The sequence below is a fragment of the Rhincodon typus genome, chromosome 3, assembly GCF_021869965.1.
Source record: "Rhincodon typus isolate 14 chromosome 3, sRhiTyp1.1, whole genome shotgun sequence".
Lineage (NCBI taxonomy): Eukaryota > Metazoa > Chordata > Chondrichthyes > Orectolobiformes > Rhincodontidae > Rhincodon > Rhincodon typus.
The window spans coordinates 26,630,361-26,648,895 of NC_063334.1; the positions used below are offsets into that span (position 1 = coordinate 26,630,361).

Below are 18,535 nucleotides of genomic sequence, written 5' to 3' on the forward strand. Positions count from 1 at the left end.
GTTGGAGGCACTGGATGATGCAGAGAATGTGTGCCCTGACAACATTCCGTGATTTCAACTGAAAAATCTTTGAGCCAACAAATCAACCCCCTACTTTTTGGGGTCATAGTACTGAAGACATTGTTCTCCGGAACTTGCTGTATCTCTAGCCAAGCTGTTCCAGTACAGCTGCAACACTGGCATCTACCCGTCAATGTGGAAAATTGCCCAGGTATGTGCTGTTTACAAAAAGCAGGACAAATCCAACCCAGCAGTCTCCTCTCGGTCATCAGTAAAGTGATGGAAGGTTTCAGTAACAGTGCTATCAAGCAGCACCTGTTCAGCAATAACCTGCTCAGTGACGCCCAGTTTGGGTTCCGCCAGGGCCACTCAGCTCCTGATCTCATTACAGCCTCGGTTCAAACATGGACAAAAGAGCTGAATTCCAGAGTGTGGTGAGAGTGACAGCTCTTGACGTCAAGGCTGCATTCCACTGAGTGTGGCATCAAGAAGCCCTAGCAAAGCATGAGTTAATGGTTATAAGAGGGCAAATTCTCCGATGGTTGGAGTCATTCCTGGCACATAGGAAGATGGTTGTAGTTGTTTTTGGTCAGTCATCTGTGCTCTAGGGCATCACTGCAGGCATTCCTCAGGGTAGTGTCCTAGGCTCAAACATCTTCAGCTGCTTCTATCATAAGGTTAGTATCCTGGGGATTACCATTGACCTGAAACTCAACTGGATTCACCATTTTAAGCGGAGGCAATGGCCTAGTGGTATTATTATTAGACTATTAATAGAGACAGAGGTAATGTTCTGGTGACCTGTATTTGAATCCTGCCATGGCAGATGGTGGAATTTGAATTCAATTAAAAAATTCTGGGATTAAAAGTCTAATGATAACCATGAAATAGTTGCTGGTTGTGGGGAAAATCCATCTGGTTCCTTTTGGACCGGATATTTGCCATCCTTACTCGGTCTGACCTACATGTGATTCCAGACCCACAGCAATGTCATTGACTCTCAATTACCCCCTGGGCAATAAATACTGGCCTAGTCAGTGATGTCCACCTCCCATCAATGAAAAGTGAAGAGATGAATACAGTGGCTACGAGAGCAGATCAGAGGCTAGGATTACTGCTGGGAATAGCTCACTTCCTGACTTTCCATCATCTACAAGGCACAAGTCAGGAGTGTGATGGAATCCTCCCCACTTGCCTAGATGGGTGCGCCTCGAAGAGCACTCAAAGCTCGACACCATCCAGGACGAAGTTGCCCACTTGATTGGCTCTTCCTTTAGAAACAGCCACTCCTTCCCTCCAACGCTCAGTTGCAGCTATGTGTACTGTCTATAAGTACTGTCTATAAATTCACCAACGATCCTTAGGCAGTGACTCAGAGAGTGCAAACTTTCCTCAGTCCAGGAGCTCTCACTCAGGCCCTTCTCAGTCAGTGAATGCAGCTTCATATTGTAGCATAACTGTCATCCTGGTAGACTTACTGTCAGGTCAGCCTGAAGGGAAAATCTAAAAGGAGCTCAGTTTTCTTTTTATAAGTACGTTTGTAAGAAGTAAATGCAACACTTTTTAAAGAGCAAACCTAAAACAAGCAAATTCCCTGTTGCATTGCTCATAGATTGTTCAAGGTATACAGAATGCCTTCTAATGCTTCCTGTTACAACTTAATGAGAGAGAAATGAGCCTCTTTAATGTTAATGTTGATCTCTTTGTGCATCCTCTTAGCAGCTGTAACATTTGTATCCTGCACTCTGTTCTGTTACCCTGATGCACTTGTATAGTACAATCTGCCTGTAAAGCAGGTAAGACAACACTTTTCACTGTACCTCGGTACATGTGGCAGTAATAAATCAAATCGAAACTAGGGATGGGCAATAAATGCTGGCCCAGCCAATGACACCCGAGACCCAGGAGAGAATTTTTAAAAAAAGGCTGTTCAAATATCCCAGTGTTATACTGCTTCCCCAAAACGCCACAAATATTTTACCTCCAACTATATGTCCAAAATCCATGTATAATGAATGTATTTGTTTGTAATGTACTAATTAAGGGACAAATATTGGTCAGGCAATTTAACTCCTCTTCAAACTAGTGGTCATGGATCTTTTACATCCATTTGAGATGGGACTTTCCTTGAAATCTCATTCAAAGGATGACTCTCAGACAGTGCAACACTCCCTCAGCCAACTTCGGAAACTTTTGGCATTTTCACTGGGTCAAACAGAGTTATAAGAAGTAGGGGGCAGGTGTAGGCAACATTCCCTCGAGCCTGCTCCATCTTCTAATACAACCATGGCTACCTCATCTCAGCCTAAAATCCACTTTCCTGCCCACTTTGTCATGTGTTATGTTCTGGCACCAACACTTCTGGCATATCCTTGTCTTTGTTGCTGCCAAATGCCTTCAGATTATCACAGAGGGTGTGTATTAGTGACAGAACTGTTGGAAAGCTGTTGAGTGTTGCTCACCCAGGACACAAAGCTCAGCAAGTCCTCAATGGAGAGTTGCTCAATAGCGGTAATATTGCTGTAGCATTCTAGACAGAGAAACAACTGCAGTGGCAAATGGACAGTGTCTCTCACACCTGTAAGGTGTTTGGTTTGACCATCACCATCAAAAATGCCATGGTCCAGGATGTCATCATACTGCCATCAATACCAGCATTGATATGGTACAATGTAAAACCCTGTTCACTGAGTGAGAAGGGCCTGAGTGAGACTTCCTGGACTGAGGGAGGGTTGCACTCTCTGAGATGTTGACCTTTAAATAAGCAGGAGACTTGCATCTAGTAAGAAGACAGTTTGCCCCATAGTGGTCAACACTGTGTTATGTATCGCTTGGTGTGGCTCTGAATCACAGTCTCTTCAACATCTGCTTCAGAGGAAGACAATGGTACATGATTCACTGGCCTCTGTTTTGTCTGGGTCCCCTTCTCAATCAGCCAAGTTTTGTTTCTGTTTGCTTCTTCCAATGCCCTATCAAACAGTCAGCCTCCAGAGTTCATGGCCATCAGTGACTGTGACTTACCTCAATGTGTCTTAGTGATTGTTCAAGGTCTACAGAATGGCTTCTGATGCTTCTCACATTCCTGTTGCAAGTTAATGAATGAAAGAGAGAGAGAGAAAGGAATACAAGGATATGCTAACAGGATTAAATGAAATAGAGGTTGAAGGAGCTCACTGAGGGCATAAACCTTGCTTTGTACCATCCAAGACAAAGCATCCCACAAACTTTCACTCCCTCCCCTATCAACACTCGGGAGCAGCAGTGTGAACCATATTGAAGATGCACTGCAAAAATTCACAAAGACTCCTGAGACAGCACCTTCCAAACCCACAACCATTTCCATCTGGAAGGACAAGGGCAACATATACATGGGAAGATCCCCTCCAAACCATTCACTGTTCTGATTTGGAAATATATTGCTGTTCCCTCATTGTCACTGGGTCAAAATCCTGGAATTCCCTCCCTAAGGGCATTGTGGGTCTAACTACAGCACAGGTACTGCAGTGGTTAAAGAAGGAAGCTCACCACCACTTTCTCAAGGGGAACTAGGGATAGAAAATAAATCATGGCCCAGCCAGCAACACCTAGGTGCCATGAGTGAATTTTTAAGAACACTGGCATAAAGCGATTGTCTAGAATTGCATTTTCTGTGCTGTACATTCAAGAGGTATAATGTTTCCCTGTGATTGTAATATGGATAAATTACTTTTATTTTTTTTCCAATTGCAGCCTCTCTTCCTTTCACCTTTCTTGCAGCATTCTCTTGTGGGTTGTGGACATTTCATCTATGTCAGCATTTTTTGCCCATCCCTAATTGCCCTTGAAAGGTGAGGGTCAGCTGTCTTCTTGAACAGCTGCAGTCCTTGGGACACTCCCAATGTTAGGACATGTTGACCCTGTGACACTGAAGGAGTGGTGATATGTTTCCAAATCAGGATAGCTTGCGACTCAGATGGGAACTTGTCTTTCTAGGTGATAAAGATTGTGGGTATATTTTTCCAGAGCTCAAAATACATGGGGCAAATATATCCCACCAAAACTGCTAAAATGCCTGGGAAAAATTCGATTACTAGCCCAATTGAGAACAGTTGCCCATAAGTAGGGAGGAAGAATTGTGTCTCCAATTGCAGGCCAGTTCTCTCCCATGTTTGCTGTTAATAGTTTCACAACACTGACCCATTAGTGACCTTGGACCAAGCTGGCAGGGTTGGTGGCGTGACCTCCTGTGGCATCACCTCTGTTTTGTATCAACCTCTCAACCAGGACCTACTGGTGCCTGTTGGAGAACAATGGCGCCATCTTTCCCTTCTCCGATATCTTCAGAAAACATCATTGACCAAGCAGCGCGGTTCGGAATGCCAGTGTACACAGCAGCCTTCTAAAGGTAGCCAAGGCAGCAGGGAGGCTGGTTTGTTGGCGGATATCTAGAGTCGTTATGGAAACGGCATGTGGTAAGATGGGAATAGAATTGGAGTGAGGGGTGCCACAGATGCAGGGTAGGTAGTTAAGGAACCATGTTCAGTAAGATATAGCATTAATTCACTAAGTGCAAATCCCTCCAAAAATGTCATTGTAACTCGCTCTTAACAAAATTAATGTATGATTTAGCCCACAGTTATTCCTTCCTAAAAACTTTAATTAGTTAACGAGGCAATAAAATTTCAAGAAGTGGGTACAATAATGGAGGAGGTTGCCAAATGAGGGAACAACATGGATATGGAGGGACTCGGTGACATTGATTTGGTAGGTAATATTATTCTGAGAATGTATTTTCTAACCACATATTACCTAGCTACTGGTGTGATGAATCAATCTTTCATTGAGTTAGCAGCTTGCAGTCAGCAATATATCTCATTGCTGAGATGATGAATGACCCAATTCAGTGTACAAGACTGAGGCTTTATCCCTAGCTGTGATTTAATATAGCTTTTCCTTATTATTACCTATTCCTTCTCCTATAATCTCTGTTATTTAAACTTAGTCTGTTCCTAAACCAGGTTACTGTATATCATAGATTCTCATTAAGGCAAGAAGCTAGATGCTTCCACAAATATTGAAATATTCTGTCTAGTCCATTATGTCTGTGACCTACATCTGTCAGCGTTTATATGTTCATCGCTGTCTCTGTGTCTATGTATGTGTTCCTGGGTGTGTGTGTGTGTGTTTGTGTGTGCATGTCTGTAAGCTTGTGTATGTGTGTGAATATTTGAGAATGTGTACCTATGTTTGCATGTCTGTGCCTGCATTTTCTGTTTTGGTGCATGTATGCAAGTGTTGTATATACGTGCTCATCTGTACACGCATTCTGCAAATGTATTTATATACACATGCACATATTTACTGCTGTGCATTTATGCCTGTGTGTGTGTGTGTGTCTGTCTGTCTGTCTTTGGATGTGTTTATGTCTGTGCTTGTATGCACGTGTGTGTTTTTGGAAGTATTCCTGTGTTGGACAGAAATTCTACAATTAATTCCGGAAATTTAGAAGAGAGCACCCCCAGTCTGGAATGAACTCGATGATCAGATGATTGTGGGTCAGTTGTCAGTGACCATTAACATGCTGACTGTCAGTGTGAAATTCTGATGGTTATCATTTGTGATTAGAGGATATATGTGCATTTAACCAACTCTTGGGACTGCTGCTTCTTAGACAGATGGATGAGTGCTAGGAAAACTATGGGTTGCAATCAATGTATGAAACAATTAAGTATGTATGAATTGTTTATTGAGTTATGATGTATTTGCTTCAAACTTTCTCTAAAGAAATATTATCATTTTTGACTGCTTGGAATGTCAAAAGTTCTGATTATAAAGGATGCAAACGCAGAGCATTTGGAAATGCTATTATCCACCAGAGTTAGCACAACTTTATGAAGGGGAAATCATGCCTGACAAATTTACTAGAATTATCTGAGGAATGAGATAACAAGGTCTTTTCCCCGGGGTGGGGGAGTCCAAAACTAGAGGGCATAGGTTTAAGGTGAGAGGGGCAAGATTTAAAAGGGACCCAAGGGGCAAATTTTTCACAAAGAGGGATGTGCATGTATGGAATGAGCTGCCAGAGGAAGTGGTGGAGTCTGGTACAATTACACCATTTAAAAGGCACTGGACGGGTATATGAATAGGAAGGGTTTAGAGGGATATGGGCCAAATGCTGGCAAACGAGACAAGCTTAATTTAGGATATCTGGTAGGCATGGACATGCTGGACCAAAGGGTCTGTTTCAATGCTGTACATCTCTATAACTCTCTGACTGTAGGTAACAAGCAGTGTAAATATAGGGAGCATTTGATGTGATATATTTGATTTTCAAAAGGTGTCTGATAAGGTAGTGCACATTAAGCTACTTATTAAAATAAAAGCCCATGGTGTTGGAGGAAGTATATTGGCATAGACAGAGGATTGGCTAACTACTGGAAGACAGAGAGATGGAATAAGGGGGACATTTTTGGGATGGCAACCTGCAACTAGTGGAGCATCAAAGGAATCAGTGCTGAGGTTACAATTATTTACAATATATATGAATGACTTAGATGAGGGAAGTGAATGTAATGTCACTTGGTTTGCGGATGACACAAAAATAGGTGGGGAGATAAGTGGTGAGGATGCTGCAGAAAGTCGACGGAGGATAATAGATTAAGCAAGTGGGCAAGAACTTGGCTGTGGAATATAATGAAGACAATGTCAGGTTATTCACTATGTTGAGAGGATTATAGGAAAACTGTATATTATTTAATTGAGAAAAGACTTCAGAAAGCTGCAGCACAGGGTGTTGGTGTTCCTAGCGCATGAATCATAAAAAAACGAGCATCCAAGTTCAGCGGGTAATAGTGAAGGCAAATGAAATGTTTTTCATAGGGAATGGTATATAAAATTTGTTGTGTGGAAACCAGCAACATTGGCTATACAGAGATTGAACCTATGATCTTGACACTATTAGCACAAAAGACAGGGTAGATAAAGATAAACTATTTCCGCTGGTTGGGGTATCTAGAACTAAGGGCACATGTTAAAAATTAGTGCCAGACTGTTTAAGAGAGATGTTAGGAAGCACTTCTACACATAAAGGATGGCAGATGTTTGGAACTCTCTTCCACAAATGATAGTTGATGCAGGATTAGTTGTTAGTTTTAAATCTGATAGGTGCATTTTCATTAAGCATGCTATTAAGGGATATGGGCCAAAGGCAGGTATATGAGGTTAGATCATAGATGAGCCATGATCTTATTGAATGTTGCTGAACAGGCTCAAGGGGCTGAATGGCCTACTCCTGCTCCTATATTCCTAAAATAGTTGCTAAAACGTTGCTAAATTATTTAAGGCACTAATTTAACCACACCTAGAATATTGTGAAAAGTTTTGGTACCCTTTCCTTAGGAAGGATATACTGGCATTGGAGCCAGTACAAAGATTCAGTGAGTTGATAGCAAGTGTGGAGGCACTGCCTTATATGGAAAGGTTGAGTGAGGTGGGGCTGTACTCGGAGCTTAGAAAAATGATAAATGATCTTATTGGAACATTAAGGATTCTTAGGAGATTTAACAGGACAGATATGGGGAGGTTGTTTCCCCTTGTGGGAGAGTCTAGAACCAAAGAACGTAGCCTCAGAATAAAAGGTTGCCCATTTAAGTCGGGAATGAAAAGGAATTTCCGCTCTCTAAAGCTTCTGAATCTGTGGAATTCTTTATCAAAGAAAGCTGTGGAGGTTATGTCGATAAGTATGTTCAATGCTGAGAAAGACAGACAGATTTTTAACCCCTATTTCCTTTACTGATTATGTGGAAAAGACAAGAAAATGGAGTTGAGGATTATCTGATTGGCTATGATCTCATGAAATGTCAGAGCAGTCTCAAAGCAGACCTACTTCTGCTCATAAGTCTTATAGTCTTAGGGCTATGGTCAATGCCTGGCTTATGCTGTCGCCCCCTACTGAGATTCTAATGAACAGCAACTTTGCTTACAGGTTGTTGCAAACCATGCCCCCCCACGCACAAAATTTATGATTTCTAAAGCTATCATTTTACATGTTTCAAATCTTGGTGCTGAAGGTCTTGTGCTGCCTTTTCAACTCTGGCGTTTTCTGTATTTGAATTCCTGCTGAGTAATGGAGTTCAGAGGGCCTCCCATGCTCTCCCACCAGTACCTAGAACCTACTTCAATTGCCCTCCCCCACCATCAGCATATCTTTCAATTTATCCCTCCCTCATGTCTATCCGCGGCTTGTCTTAAAGGTTTCTATGCTATTCGCCTGAACTGTGCCTTGATGTAGCAAGTTCTGCTTTCTCACCATTCACTAGGCAGAGGAATGTCTCCTGAATTCCTCGTTGGATTTAATAGTTATTCATTCTTGGCTGGCACTGCTGGCTGGGTTGGCATTTATTGCCATTCCTTGGTACTTTAGAGAGGGTGGTAGTGAGTTGCCTTCCTGATCCGCTGCAGTCCACGAGCTGTAGGTAGACCCACAATACTTTTAGGGAGAGTGTTCCAGGATTTTGAGCCAGTGCCCTCTGAAGTAACAGCGATATATTTCCAAGCTAAGATAGTGAGTGGCTTGGAGAGAATCTTAAAGGTTCTTCTCCATGGAAGTGGTCATGGCTTTGGAAGGTGTGGTCTAAGGAGCTTTGATTACTTTTTAACCTTAAATTTATGACTCTTACTTCCGGTATTCCCCCACAATTGGAAACATGATCTATATTCCCAACCTATCAAACTGTATGAGCTGTAAAGATGTCTAGCAGTCTCCACTGTTGAAACATAGAGAAGGCCCAGCCTGCCCGTGTTTTGCAGGCAGCTCTCCCCTTTACTGGAGAATGTGAACTTCTGTGTGAGAATGATGATGGAGCAGCCCTTTGATCATTGATGTCTTCTCTTGCTCTAGGTAAACCTTTTCATCCTGCTGTCTGTTGTTTGTGTGCTGCTGAACTTGGCTGGATTCGTTCTCTCATGCCAGAGTGCTCAGTTTGTGTCTGGCATCGTGGACTGTGAGCTGGTGAGTGTCATAGGGTTGATATTCTTATTGATTAGCAATGGAGTGGGGGTTGGTGCTGATGATGACAGACTCTGCTAATGGAGTTAGCTGTTGGAAATTACTAGAATTGCTAAAGTTTACCTTTGAAGAACGAGAAGTCATATTCATATTCAACAATTGTCTGGTTCCACTAGTAAGCATAGAATGACATTGTACAGAAGGAGATCATTCAGCCCATCTGCCTGTGCTGTTGTTTGTTATACACCAGCTTCTTCCCACCTACTTTAACATCATTCCACGCTTTTATCTCTCACATGTTTAACTTTGAAAGAGTTATTCAATCTGTCCCACTCCCCAGATTCTTTCCCGTGGCGCCATATGTTCTTTGCTGTTTGAAAGTTCTTGTTGAATCTACTTCAATAGCCCTCTCAGGCACTGCATTCCAGATCACCACAACACATTGTGTGAAAAAATATGTTCCTTTTCTTTACCAATTATCTTAAATCTGTCCTTTGTTTACCAACGCTCCTGGAAATAGACACAGCTCCTAGATATTTAGTCTACAAAAATTCAACATCATTTCAAATACAATAGAATAGAATCTAATACACCTAAGTGCAGCACGGTGGCTCAGTGGTTAGCACTGCTGCCTCACAACACCAGGGACCGGGTTTGATTCTACCCTCGGGTGACTGTCTGTGTGGAGTTTGCACAGTCTCCCCGTGTCTGCGTGGGTTTCCTCCGGGTGCTCCGGTTTCCTCCCACAGCCCAAAGATGTGCAGGTTAGGTGGTTTAACCATGCTAAATGGCCTGTAGTGTCCATGTATGAGTAGGTTAGGTGGATTAGTCATGGAAAATGCACGGTTACAGGGATAGGGTAGGGAGATGGGTCTAGGTAGGATGGGGTCTAGGTAGGATGCTCTTCAGAGAGTCGGTGTGGACTCAATGGGCTGAGTGGCCTGCTTCCACACTGTAGGGATTGTATGATTCTAGGAAACCTCCCTTTTAACCTTTTAAAGAACACAACAGAGATCAATCCATGTGGGGGCTAAACAAATGGAGAGGGATTTAATGATTTTTTTTGAGCAGAGTATTAAGCCTTTTTGCTCAAATTTTTCCACTTTTGGCATGTCATCCATTGATTCAAATCGTGAGTGGGTGGTATCTTTCATCTCAGGAAGTTCTATTGTAGTTAACTCTGGCTTTCTGTAAAGGAGATGATTAATCTGTCCAGTTTTCCACTTTGACTCCTGCCTTTAAAGAATGTGAGAAGCCTTGCATCATACAATACCTTTCTTAATCTCCCGAAGTGCTTCACTGCCAAAGGAGGACTTTTTGAAGTGTAGTCACTTTACACACAGCAAGGTCCTACAAACAGCATCGTAATAAAGATCAGATAATATGTTTATTTGTGATGTTACTTGGGGAGATAAATATTGCCCAAATATTCATGGAGAACTCCCTTGCTCTCCTTTGAAATAGTGCAATGGAATCTTTTACCTTTGAGGGCAAAATGGGCCTTAGTTTAAACATCTTATGTTTGAAAAATATAAATGAGAGATTCGATGCTTGGTTCCAAAGATAACATTTTATATTAGAATCAGCCTCCTAGCGCCCAATTTTATCCTTTGTGGGTGTTATCATCAAACAGCCCTTGACTTCTCACAAGGAATATACCATCACAGAATTACCTTTTCGTTTGAACAGAATGTGGACTTGAAAGTGCTTTTTAATGACTCATCCATTCCATTAGTAAGGGTTCCAAACTGGAGCGAGCACTGCCTCTAACCATGCACTTTTATTGTACAAGTCAATGTGATAGGCTTCATGACTTCTGCAAAAACTAAAAATACATCATAAATGTTTTAGAACTCCTGTCCCTAGGGAGGAAGAGAACAGGATTTGAACCCTGCTACACCTCGCAAAAAGTTTTGCAAGTTTTACTTGACATACCAACAACTTGCATTTATTGTATTTCCTTTGGCATCATAAAGTATTCCTACATATTTCACAGCAGCAGCGTCAAAAAACATTTGACATCTAAGCCACAAAACATGATATTAAGACATATAGGGGAGGCAATGGCCTAGTGGTGTTATCGCTGGACTATTAAGCCACAGACTCAGGTCATGTTCTGGGGGCCTGTGTCCAAATCCTGCCATGGCAGATGGTGGGGGGAATTTGAATTCAGTTAAAAAAAAATGTCTGGAATTAAGAATCGAATTCTGACCATTGTTGATTCATTAATGTCCTCCAGACCCACAATAATGATGCTTAACTGCCCTCTAGGCAATTAGGGATGGTCAATAAATGCTGGATGAATGAATGAATCAATCAATCCATGAATGAATAAAGCAAACAGTGATTAAAAGCTTGGTCAAGATATTGGTTTTAAGAGGAGACAGTGAAGATATTTATGGGATATTCCAGAGTCTATGCAGTTGGTCAGTGAAGCCACTCCAACCAATGGCAGAGTGATTAAAATCAGGGATGAACAAAAGACCAGAATTAGGGGAGTGCAGAGATATTAGAGGATAGTGAGATGGGATGAGATATGGAGGGCAAGTCCATTGAGGAGCTTGCAAACAAGAAGTGAATTTTAAAGTAGAAGTGTTACCACACTGGGAACCAGTGTAGGTCAAAGGATGTGGAATCCCAATGGGCATTGTTTTCTAGTTGGTATTTGTTTTTCAAGAATTGAATGCTATGGGGAAGAAGCAAACAAAACGGATTGGGGATAAAATTGGTAAGATCTGGAGGATCTCAGCAGGTCTGGCAGCAACTGGAGAGAACATTACTTCTCTCTCCTGAGATGCTGCCAGACCTGATCAGTTTCTCCGCCACTTTTTAAAATTTATTTTCAATCTCCAGCACCCGCAGTATTTTTGCTTTTGTTAAAAGAGATTGGAGAATGGCATTGCTGCTTCGTGAATAGTCCCAGCTGAACCTTGAAGGAAATGTACGACCTGGAGGGCTTTTCACTTTGGGACTTGTGTTGGGGTCTTTCATCGGTAAATGCCCATTCCTCCACACTACATAATGAACAGTAAAAGTCACCATGAAATGCAGGGGCATCCAAGAAGCATTGTGCTTCACTGCACTCTGTCTTCATGGTAATGACAATGAAACCTAGGGGGCATTCAACAACACAATCTGTGACATAACTTCTCAGTCAGAGCCAACAAAGCCCGGATATTTGACCTCACGATCACCTCCGGTGAGCAACTGTTATCCCAAATCTCCGAGCATGCTCACAGCTGTTTGATAGGCATGTGTGTGTGTGTGGCAACCAGCAGTTGCTGGTAGATCTGAGCACAGAATATAAATTTTCTCATCCTCGCTAAATTTAAAAACTAGGTTCTGCATTGCAAACAAAGGATTTTTGAATGAAGTGTGGTATTTGAAACTTAAACCCAAAACATTTCTGTAGCACCTTTCACATCCTTATGACTTCCTAAAGCTTTCACAGCCAATGACGTGATAGAGGGAAAGACAGTGAGCTCTTTATACACAGCAAGATCCCACCAAACGTACCTTCTGTTCTTCTTTGTAATATTGTTTGAGGGATAAATATTGTTCAGGAAATTGACGTCCTTGACAGCCATGGTTGCCTCATTCTCCCCTTGGTATGTTTCTTCTTCCTTGGGGTGAATTTCTCTAAAATTACCCCCAGAAATGCCTCCCATTGCTGCTCCACTGTCTTCCCTGATGGGTTCCCCTGCCAATTAACTCTGGCCAGCTCTACGCTCATGTCTTTGTACTTATCTTTACTCAATTTTAATACTGCTTCATATGACTCCAGCTTCTTCCTGTCAAACTGCAGGGTGAATGCTATCATATTATGGCCACTGCCCTCTAGGGGGTTCCTGCACCTTCAGCAACCTAATCAAGTCTGCCTCATTACCTATCACCAGATCCAAAATTGCCTGTTCCCTAGTGGTCTGTACAACAAGCTACTCCAAAAAAACGTAGACATTTCATAGACGTTCTGCAAATTCCTTTCCTTGGGATCTGCTACCAACCTGATTTTCCCAGTCCACCTGCATATTGAAGACCCATGATAATTGTAATAGTGCCTTTCTTACATGCCTTTTCTATTTCCTATTTATTTTCTTCTCTATATCCTGACTACTGCTAGGAAGCCTGTACGTAACTCCTATCAGGCTCATGTTTACTTTGCAGTTCCTCAACTCTACCCACACAGTTTCTACGCCTTCCAACTCTATATCACTTCTTGCAATCAATTTAATTTCTTTTCTTACTAACAAGGTACCCACCCCGGCCCATCTACCTGCGCTTTCGATATTCCTTGGATATTTGGTTCCTAGCCCTGATCCCCTTGCAGCCACGTCTCTGTGATATCCTCAACGTCATACCTGCTAATTTCAATCTGCGTTACAAGCTCACTTTCCTTGTTTCATATACTGCGTGTATTTAAGCACAACACTCTCGGTCCTGCATTGACTGCCCCCTTCTCATAGTTGTTCCCACATCTGCTGTGCCTGAAATTAGTTTCCTGATTCTTTCCACTTTATCTGTCCTATTACTTGTTCTGGAAACCTTAAGACGTGCTGAGCACTCCCCACCCCTTTAACCTTTGCCATAATTTTCCGTGCAGCTGAAAGGTCTGGCTCTAATTTTTAGATCAGTTGCCAGCCAGTTGAAATAGCTTCTGACTATTATCCATTTCGCTAATTTTGCAAAAGTCTTGATCAAATTGTCACTCAACTTTCTAAATTCCAGTAAATATGACATATATGAATATTGTGTAAACACTTATTGGAATGTAACACTTGAAGCCCAGGTATCGTTCTAATAAATCTACACAACACCCGCTCTGAAGCAAGAACAGCTTTCATGGGAAAGAAGCAAGGGGAAGTGGGGGAAAGGTGACAGTAGTGTAGTGGTAACATTACTGAACACAGGTTCAAATCTCACCACACCGGCCGATAGAATTACAATTCAACTAATAAATCTGGAATATTAAACTCATCTCATTAATGATGACCGTGACAAATATTGTTGTAAAAACTCATCTGTTTCATTAATACCCTTTAGGGAAGGAAATCTGCCACCCTTAGCTAGTCTGGCTTACATGTGACTTCCGATGCATTGTAATGTAGCTGTGACTCTTTAGATGCCCTCTGAAATGGACATAACAAAGCCATTCAGTTCAAGGGCAGTTAAGGATGGGCATAAAGGGAGATCTTCCCAGTGATACCTATGAACAGTGAAAGAATAAAGAAAAGAAATGGGTAACTCTTGCAGAGAACCTGTGCAGGCATGAAGGGCCGTACTTCTGCCCTCCGTCATTCTGTGGTTCTAGTTGCCAAAATATTTGCAAAAAGAGTTTTCTAGTTCTACTGGGATCTTACTCAAAATCTGATTAATCAGCGGCAAGAGTAATTTGAACTCTTCAGGAGCTGGGACTTGTCTTAAAAAATAATCTTGGGATAGAAAATTGAAAGAGCCAACAGTAAGAAGGTCAGAAAGCATCCAACAGTATAATGAATAATCTTTCGTGAGAGACATTATGTGTCAAAACCTTTATCAAAATTGATGAAAGCAATATAATTGGATTTTCCTGAACTATGTAATATTTTGTATTGTCATTAAACACTAAACTTGCTTCAGAAGAAAATCAGACATACTTCTCTATGATGCAACCATTTCGCCAATGCATGGGCAATAAATAATGTGTGTATGATTTGGCACTAACATTACATAAAATGGTATAGTCTCACACGAGATATGCTGAGTAGATATAAAATGGAAAAAAATAAAAAGTGAGTTGAGAATGAGGAACAGAATCCACTATGAAAAATGACCTTCATACAGACAATGTGTGTGCATGCACACAGATTAAGACCTTTATGCACACACGTTCTTGCACACACACATTTTTCAAATTTCCCAGACTTTGTGACAGTAGGCCACCTTGTGATAAGCCCCATTACGAAAATAGAACTTGCTCACCTTTAGCTCTAAAATGCCCTGAAGTATACTTCACAGCACAGTGAGGACAACAGGATGTCTGGGACCTCTGTAAATGATTGAAAAACAAAGATAGGAATGACAGAGAAGGAAATAGAACACATTTGAATCAAATTGGTCACAGAAAGAAATGAAAAGAGAGATGGAAAGATTGAAACAAGAACAGAAACAGAAAAAGCAAACTGAAAATGTAAAATAGTAAGAGTTTTTTTTAATTCCTGAAGAACAATTCATTTTTTGCAGGGATGTAATCACTTTCTGAGCATTACTTAACAAAAACTTTAGAATAAGGAGGCCATTTGGCCAGTTGTGTCTGTGCTGGCTCTCTGCAAGAGCAGCTTACCTAATATCACTCTCCTGCCTTTCTGGAAAAATTTTCCTTTCCAGAAAATGATTCAATTTCCTTTTCAAACCCCCAATTGAACCTGACTTCAGCACATCCTCAAGCAGTACGTACCCGATCCTAACCATTCACTTCATAAATCTGTTCTTCCTTGTGTTGCCATTCCTTCGTTTTTACAGTCACCTTACATTTATGTTCTTTGGTTCTCATTCCTTCCACCAATGGGAACAATTTTCCTCTATCTATCTACTCTGTCCAAACTTTCCCGGAGTTTGTACACCTTGATAAGCCTCCTCTCAGTTGCCTCCAATAAGAAAAGTCACATCTTCTCCAACTTTTCAGTTTAACGGAAGTTCCCTCTGCTTGGGACTATTCTCGTGAATCTGTTCTACATCCTCTCTAATGCCTTCACATCTTTCCTAAAGTCTGGTGGCCAGAACAGCATATTGTACTCCAGATGAGGGCAAAACAATGTTTTATACAGCTTTAACATAATCTCCTGTTCTTATTCTATGTTTCTATTAGTAAAGCCTTGCAACTAAATTTGTATTCTTTAATAACTACTCTCTCCTGCCGCTTTCAATGAATAATGCACATTTACACCCGGGTGCCTCTTCTCATCCATCTTCTTTATTTTATATGGTTTCTCTGCATTCGCCCCCGCTTCATGCTTTTCTCCATTAAATTTCATCTGCCATTTGTCCACCCATTCCATCATGTTATCTATGACCTTTTGAAGTTCTATGCTATCCTTCTCCCAGTTCACAATATTTCCAAATTCCACATCATAAGCATATTTTGAAACTGCCCTGTAAAGCTAGTTCTGAATTATTAATAATATATCAGGAGCAGGAGAGATGTTGACACCAACCCAAAAAGAAACCTACTGTACACCTTCCTTCAATCTGGAAAGCAATAGTTTTCTACTACTTTTTGTTTCCTGTCACTTAGTCAGTTTTATGACTACGTTGCCACTATCCCCTTTGTTCCAAGAGCTGTAACTTTGCTCACAACTCTGTTGTGTGACATTCATCAAATACCTTTTGAGAAGCTCATGTACACTACTGAGGTGACCCAGTGGCTCAGTGGTTAGCACTGCAGATCATAGCGCCAGGGACCCTTGCTTAAGTCCAGCCTCGGGTGATTGTGTGGAGTTTGCAAATTCTCCCCGTGTCTGCGTGAGTTTCCCCTGGGTGCTCCAGTTTCCTCCCACAGTCCAAAGATGTGCAGGTTAGATGGATTGGCCATGCTAAATTGCTGTTGTGTTCAGGGATGTGCAGGTTAGATGGATTAGCCATGGGAAATACAGGGTAACGGGAATAGGGTAGGGGGCTGCGTCTGGGTGGGATTCTCTTTGGAGGGTCAGTATAGACTTGAAGGGCTGAATGGCTTCTTTCTGCACTGTAGGGATTCTATGATTCTACTACATCAACAGTATTACCCTTGTTTACCTTCTGTGTTACCTCATCAAAAGATTTAAGCACTAAAATAAAACAAAGAACTGTGGATGCTGGAAATCTGAAAGATCTGAGAGAAATCAAAGTTTAAAAAACAGACTCTCACAGGGTCACTGGACTTGGAACGTTAACTCTGCTTTCTCTCCACAGATGCCGCCAGACCCACTGAGTTTCTCCAGCAATTTCTGTTTTTGTAAAAGAGTTAAGCAGATTAAGTAAACTCAATTTACCGTTAATTACTGGCTGTAACTTACTTCCTTGAGTTTAGTGGACAATTATTACAAAAATCCAGGAGTTCTTAAAATAGTGGGGAGGCTGAGAGTGCAATGGTGTTTGTGTGAAGCATTTGGAAGATTGGAGTAAATCAATCAGCAAATTTTGGATGTTCATAACTCATGGCATATCTCAAAACGTCATCACAAAAGATCATTCAGCCTATCTTTACTTTGCTGACTCCTGTAAAGTGCAGTTGTGGCATATTAATGACATTAATAACAGCTCTCATTGCTGACATTTCCTCAACAGTGACCTGCTCCAGCAAGATTTGTGTCTTAATGGGAATTTTATTTATGGACGTAGGAACAGGAGTAGGCCATTCAGCCCCTTGAGTCTGTTCCACCATTCCTGGCTGACCTGTGGCCAATCTCCATATCCCGGCCTTTGGTCCATATCCGTTAATAGCTTTGCTTAACAAAAAATGATTTATCTCGGATTTAAAATCAACAATTTAATTTTGATGTTATCTTAATCTTGAAGGAACATGATGCTCATATCCTTCAATCTCTTCAATACCGGATCATTAGAGGGGCAGCAGTCACTGTTACAGTTTTTATTTATGTATCTGTTTTTAACGCATTTGTGAAAATAGAGGTGCAAAATGCTAGGAAACTGATTTTTGTTTTGAGTGTGCTGTGCACCTGCTTGGACCAATTACAGGTCAATTGAAGAATTATCCTGTCCCTAATCCTTTCCCATACTGCAGCTGTGGTCTCACACAGGAAGTATGTTTCAGGAGTCACCTCTCCCTCATCTCAGTTTGCTTTCTATTAAACTTAATGGGTAGAGATCTGTTAGCTGCATTTGAGCAGATTTGCAGCATACATAGCCCAACAATGTGGCGTGTGGGCACTTTCAACCCAGCATTCTTTTGGACATAGCCTATAGTGCCCGTGTGAAATGTCTAAAGCTCAGATCAGTTACTCATGTTCCTGCTGTGTTAAATTGAAAGAAAGAAAGAAATGCCTTTACATATCTATTATCAAATGTTCTGCCTCAGGACATCCCAAAACAATTTACAGCTTATGAAGCTGTTGTACAGTCACTGTTGTAGGGAAATCAGGCATGCAACATGCTCAGAGCAGATTTCCACAAATAACAATGTGACAGCTGACCAGGTAATCTACTTTTTCTCATGCTGTTGGTTGAAGGGTGAATGCAGGCAGAGACCGCCTCTGCCCTTCTTCAAAATAACACCATGAGATCTACCCCCCATAACAAAGTGAGAGGCCAGGCAAAGCCTCCAGTTAATATCACATCCAGAAAAACAGCACCTCTGACAGTGTGACATTACTTCAGTCTTGCATGCCAATGAGAATCAGCCTCAGATTTCAAAGTGTAGTCTCGGGAGTGCAGCTTGAACCAATGACCACAAGTCTAAATCTGACACTGGTTCCCAATTCGTGCTATTAGATAGTCCTGGGTGGAGACTGCCTCAGCTTACTTGATAAAGGATTGTTCATTGTAGTTGGGAGAGCAAGTTTTTTTTAAATATAT

The 18,535-nt window shown here is 41.5% G+C and overlaps 1 protein-coding gene across 5 annotated transcripts in view; it reads left to right on the plus strand.

Moving 5' to 3' along the window:
- Window positions 1-18,535, plus strand: part of fam189a2 (family with sequence similarity 189 member A2) — a 114,506-nt gene that overhangs the window by 56,484 nt on the left and 39,487 nt on the right. For 4 of the 5 annotated variants that reach the window (XM_048595277.1, XM_048595279.1, XM_048595278.1 and 1 more), the window contains exon 3: window positions 8,879-8,989. The exons of the other annotated variant lie outside the window; for it this stretch is intronic. In XM_048595277.1, coding sequence (XP_048451234.1) covers window positions 8,879-8,989 — 111 coding nt within the window. The remainder of the gene's footprint in view (window positions 1-8,878; window positions 8,990-18,535) is intronic. 5 annotated transcript variants of the gene reach the window in all.